This window comes from Alligator sinensis, unplaced genomic scaffold, assembly GCF_000455745.1.
Source record: "Alligator sinensis unplaced genomic scaffold, ASM45574v1 scaffold2292_1, whole genome shotgun sequence".
Lineage (NCBI taxonomy): Eukaryota > Metazoa > Chordata > Crocodylia > Alligatoridae > Alligator > Alligator sinensis.
The window spans coordinates 30,307-35,538 of NW_005843774.1; the positions used below are offsets into that span (position 1 = coordinate 30,307).

At 55.9% G+C, this 5,232-nt stretch overlaps 1 protein-coding gene across 1 annotated transcript; it reads right to left on the reverse strand.

Moving 5' to 3' along the window:
- Window positions 1-742: 742 nt before the first annotated feature.
- LOC112548929 (olfactory receptor 10A3-like) lies at window positions 743-1,711 on the reverse strand. Its single transcript, XM_025195727.1, has one exon. The coding sequence runs from the start codon at window positions 1,709-1,711 to the stop codon at window positions 743-745; it is 969 nt and encodes a 322-aa protein (XP_025051512.1).
- Window positions 1,712-5,232: the final 3,521 nt, after the last annotated feature.

A 5,232-nucleotide genomic window follows, 5' to 3' on the forward strand; every position in this document is an offset into this window, starting at 1 on the left:
GAACTGCATCCAAAATTCTTGAAAGCAAAACTCATGTCACATCTAGGTGTTACAGCAGGGGGTGGGGGGGTGAAAAGTGCAGGGCTGGTGGCCCCTGGTGAAGCCACAAAGCCTGCAAGTTTCAAGAAGATCGGTGCCGGGGCTTGGGGGGCTCTGCACCTCAAGCTGCTGACAGGCAAAACTCGTGCCATGGGTGACACTGTGAGTGTTAAGGTGCAGCAGGGGGAAAGCTGCAGGGATGGTGGCCCCCGCTGAGGCCACGAAGCCTGCAAACTTTCAAGAAGATAAGGACAGGGAAGTGGCTCCGAAGCTTTTCCAAAGTGCTTCAGAAGCTCCAAACCGCTTTGGAAAGCCTAACGAAGCCAGCGCTTCGATCCAGACGTGCTGCTTCGGACGCCAAAGCATCCAAAGCTTCTCTGGATCCAAAGCCTTGCGCAGCCCGAACTCCCAACATCTATCCTTTGTCCCTTGGAAGCTAGGAACAACGCATCCCAGAGGGAGCAGGTGCAATCACTGCGAGTCTTTACAGACTAGACACGCGTGTCCGAGCTGGAGTAGACAGGGTGGATCCGCACTGGAGCAGGGCATGGGAATAGATGAGCTCTCATCTAGTCATCTAATATATAGAGCCCCTGCCAGGTCTACTTTGCTCTGACTCTTTTGCAAACAGGGACTTTCCCCATCAGCACGTGGCTGAGCCCTTGGTGTCGTGCTGGGGCAGGGTCTCCTCCCAGCCCTCACCTTAGTCCACACCTGTCTGTGCACGTGGGGATGCGTTATCCTTCTTGTGGTGCCCCAGGGCCCTCCTCAGGGTGCCCCTCACGTCCTGGTTGCGGAGGCTGTAGATGAGGGGGTTGAGCATGGGAGTGAGGATGCAGTAAAGCGCGGAGACCAGCGTGTCCACCTCCAGGGAGTAGCCAGCTCTGGGCCGGTTGTAGTTCAGGTTGCCCATCCCAAAGTAGATAACAACCACAACCAGGTGTGCAGCACACGTGGAAAAGGCTTTGCGCCTCCCTGTGTCCGAGCGGATGCGGAGGATGGCCAGCAGGATGTAGATGTATGAGATGAGGATGAGCAGAAATGGGATCGATCCCATGATGACACTGGCTGTATGCAAAGCCATCTCACTGATGTAGGTGTCGCTGCAGGCGATCTTCAGCAGAGGAGGGGCGTCGCAGAAGATGTGGTGGATCTGGTTGTCTCCACAGAAGGAGACGTTGGTGACCAGGGAGGATTGGACTGCCGAGCCCATGATGGCCCAGAGCCAGGACACAGTGGCCAGGGAGATGCATACGCCCCTGCTCAAGATCTTGGTGTAGTGCAGGGGTTTGCAGATGGCCGTGTACCGGTCAAAGGCCATGACGGTCAACAATGAAGACTCGGCACCCGCGCAGCTCATGAGGAAGAACATCTGTGCCATGCACTCCCGGTAGGAGATGGTCTGCCGCTGCCTCAGGAAGTTCACCAGGATCTTGGGCAGCGTGACGGAGGAGTAGCACATGTCCAGGAAGGAGAGGTGGCCGAGGAAGAAGTACATGGGGCTGTGCAGCTGGGGATCCAGCACGATGAGGGTGAGGATCAGGCAGTTCCCCAGCAGGGTGACGAGGTAGACAGTCAAGAAGGCCAGGAAGAGGAAGGCCTGGCCCTGCAGGATGTGGGAGAAGCCCAGGAAGACGAACTCTGTCACCTGCGTCTGGTTCGCCCCGGCCATGGGGCCGGTGGCAGCTACCTGCGGGGAGAGAGACCAGCCGTGAGCGGAGGCAGAGCGTGGGGACAGGGATCCGGAGCAAGACCAGCCCCTTCCCCAGCGCTGCTGGGCCGTGTCACACCGACGGGCAGGGCCCTCGGGGCTCCGATTGCTGCCCCTTGCCCCACGCGCACACTGTGCAGGACCACAGCGCTCGCTCCTCCACACCCCTGCATGGGCCATACCGGGGGGCTCTAATAACAGTGGGGGTGTCCCTGGGGCAGCCCCATGGCACCCACCCTCTGGCTGCCAGGACTGCGAGAGCAGCCCGGAGTGCATTGAGGCTGTGACGTGCGTGTGCTTGCTGCTGCCCCTGGCCACCTTTCCTCCTCCCCAGGCTCCCTGCACAGACTTTGTCACCAGCTGAGCCCCCACCACTGGACCGACCCCACCGTTTCCCCTTCCCTGCTAGCAGGCAGCCCAGTGCCCTCCTGCTCCCCCGAGAGAGCTCCTTTGGTGCGGGCAGGCAGCAGCGCCCGGCCCTGGGGAGCTGCCCTCGGTCTGCCTGGCTGTCCGCGGCATGCTGCCCTCCCCCGCGCTCTGCTCTGCTCTGCTGCGTGTCGGCTCCTCCTGGCCTGTCGCTCCCCGTCCCAAGGCTCCAAGGATGCTGCCGTGCTGAGCACACGGAAACCAGACAGTCTCTGGCCGCTCAGGCGCCTCTACTCCTGCTCGGGCTGTGTGCCGGCAGCCTTCCCCGCTCTCGCACCGGTCCCCTCTCTGCATCTCAGAGCTGGAGCAGCAAGAAAGCGCTGGGGTCACAGCAGTGACTGACCCCCGGTGCAATGGGGGAAGCTTCTGGACAGACGGGTTTCACTGGAGTGTGAAGCTCAAGCGCACGGTGATGGCAGGGCTCCCGCACGGGCATGGAGCGCACGTGGGGAACGTGAGGGCACCCGGGGGAGCTGGGGCTGCCGCTGCCAATATCCCCAGGCATCTTGTGCTCCTTGCGTCTGCCCCGTGCTCAGGGCCAGGGCTGTCTGGATGCTGGGCTCACCCCTGGGACAGGGCTGGCGTGGGGCTCTGGCTGCAGGGATGTTACACAGGATCTCATGGGCAAGTTTTAATGATTTCTTGTGTCTCGTGGTCATTCTGAGGTGAGGTAATGACTCAGGATCACAAGAGATCAAGGCAAGTAGGGCTGGCAGGGACCTTGCAGGTTCATCTAGTCCATCCCCCTGCCCCAGGCAGGACGAGCCCTGACTAAACCAGCCCAGACACGTGTCGGTCCAGCCTGCCCATCACCGCCTGCAGGGATGGAGAGGCCACAACTCCCCCGGGCACCTGTCCCGGTGCTCGACCGCCCTCAGACGCAGAAACCCCTCCTGGTCTCCAGCCTAAACCTCGCCTGCGGCAGCTGGAGGCCCTGCGCCTCGTCCTGGCCCCTGCGGCCGCAGAGACAAGCCCATCTCCATCCTCGCTGCCATCACCCTGCAGGGACGTGAAGACTGTTATCAAATCCCTCTTCAGACTTCTCCTGCCCAGACTACATCACCCTGGTCCTTCTGGGCTGTCTTCATCAGTCTGGTGTTGCCAGCCTTGGCCATTTTCACGGGGCCCAGGCCAGCCTGCAGAAGTGCTGCGAAGCAGACAGCCCAGAGTCTGTTTCTGAGTAATCACAGCGTGAGCATTTGCAGCTCAGAAAATTAACTTAGCCAGCAAGAAAAAGAAACTAGTATATCATCGCTTTATACTACAGTTGCAGTAGTAGTGATCGAGGTAACCAAATGCATTAGACGTTATTTTGCTAAGGACCGTGCCATGGCATGGAGACAGTCCAGCCTTGTGCTGCTTGACAGGATTGAAATGGTTCCTTATGCCTGCAAAGCCTAGCTGACTGGACAGAAGGAGGCTAGAGTGCATTCACATAGTTGGCGTACATGCACAGGTTATATAACTGTGTAACCTGCTTTTCTAAAAAGAAAGGTCTAGTATAACTTGTTTGGTGTTTCTTTGTAAAAAGTCTGAAAAAAGAGCTTGCTCTGGATAAAAGGGCTTGTTACGGTGCAATCCAACCATATCTGGAGCAGAAGACTCCCTGGTACCCAGAGAAGGGAAAAGCAATGATAAAGTAAAGACATAACTCAATGTGTTGATGAAAAACAGAAACCGGCTTAACTGATAGCTATGTGACTTATGGAGTATAAAAATTAGCACCTGAACAAAGGAAGATGCATCCCCTTCCCCTCACCCTAACGATGAGAACTGGAAATCTCCGATCTCCCTTCAAGGAACCAGCCTGCTCTGAGATGCCAGGGCCGCTCTCGACATGTATTGTATTAGGACTGGTAATACACAATTACTCCCTTCAAAAATTATATCCAAAAGCGTGCTTGTAGTTAACACTTTATACTGCTAAATAAAACTAATTTATTTAGGAATTAACCAGGTTCTCATTTGGAGAAATACCCGGGTTCTCATTTGGGGTAATAACTGGGTTCTAGTTTGGTGAAATAAATAGTTTCTCATTTGCAGAAATGAACTGTGCCTTCAGGCAATATTGACCCTGTTTGCTCAGTTTGGGAGGAAAACCAGTTTCCCCCTGAGTCTTAAAGTAACAGGAGTACGTCTCTCCAAGATGGTTGTGTCAGCACTGCCTGAGATTACTCTCAGGGAGCATGTGACAATACCAGGCAGAATCCAGAAATTATATTTTCTATCGATTGTTATCTTGGTCCCAGTCAGGCGCTGCTAGTTTAAACAGGAGAAGAACTGAGCTGAAAAACCACTTCAATGATTGCCCTGTCCTTTGGGTCACATTGCAGAGGTTCGAGAACAAGGTGTCTTTTCCAAGGATGCACACGCACACACGCGCACACACCGCCCTTCCATGCACTTTGTTGATAGCATTTTCTTGCCTGTGATTAATTGTGTCTGGGAGCTCCTCCCAGTTACCGGGTGGCAAACAGCGACACAACACCCGGATCAGATCTCTGGTTGTGAGCCCACCGGCTGTCTTTTTGTGTCCTCCATTAAAAGCCAATGTACGACATAATCCTGAGTAATTTGGCTATAGTGCTACCAGGGCACGTCGCTGATTCGGTTCCAGATTTTGGTTTCCATGATCTGCAGTTTCACTTTTAAGTCATGTAGGAGCCATGGGGCTGGTTTGAGCTTGCTTTCCCCCTCTGGGCTACACCGGTCATTTCCACACTCGTGTTGGGTGTAAGATGACCAGGGTCATCGTCCCCGTTCCCTGTGGAAGTGCCGGCAGGCGCCCCTCCCCCCTCACGGGGAGACGCCCCTCCAGGTGGGACTGTATGTTTTCCAGCTTGGCACTTCATTGAGCTGCCTCTGACTGCCGGAGCTGACTTGTCGGTCAGCAGCTGGGAGACGAACGCCGTGCGTTCAAGCCCGGCCGTCCAGGTGTAAAACCTCTGCCCCTAATTGCTTACCTACATCCTCTGGGGCTTTTCCCTGTGCTGTAACATCTCAATACTCCTCCTCCCAGGTTTGTACCTTCTCAGGTGTCCCCTTTGCAACCATGT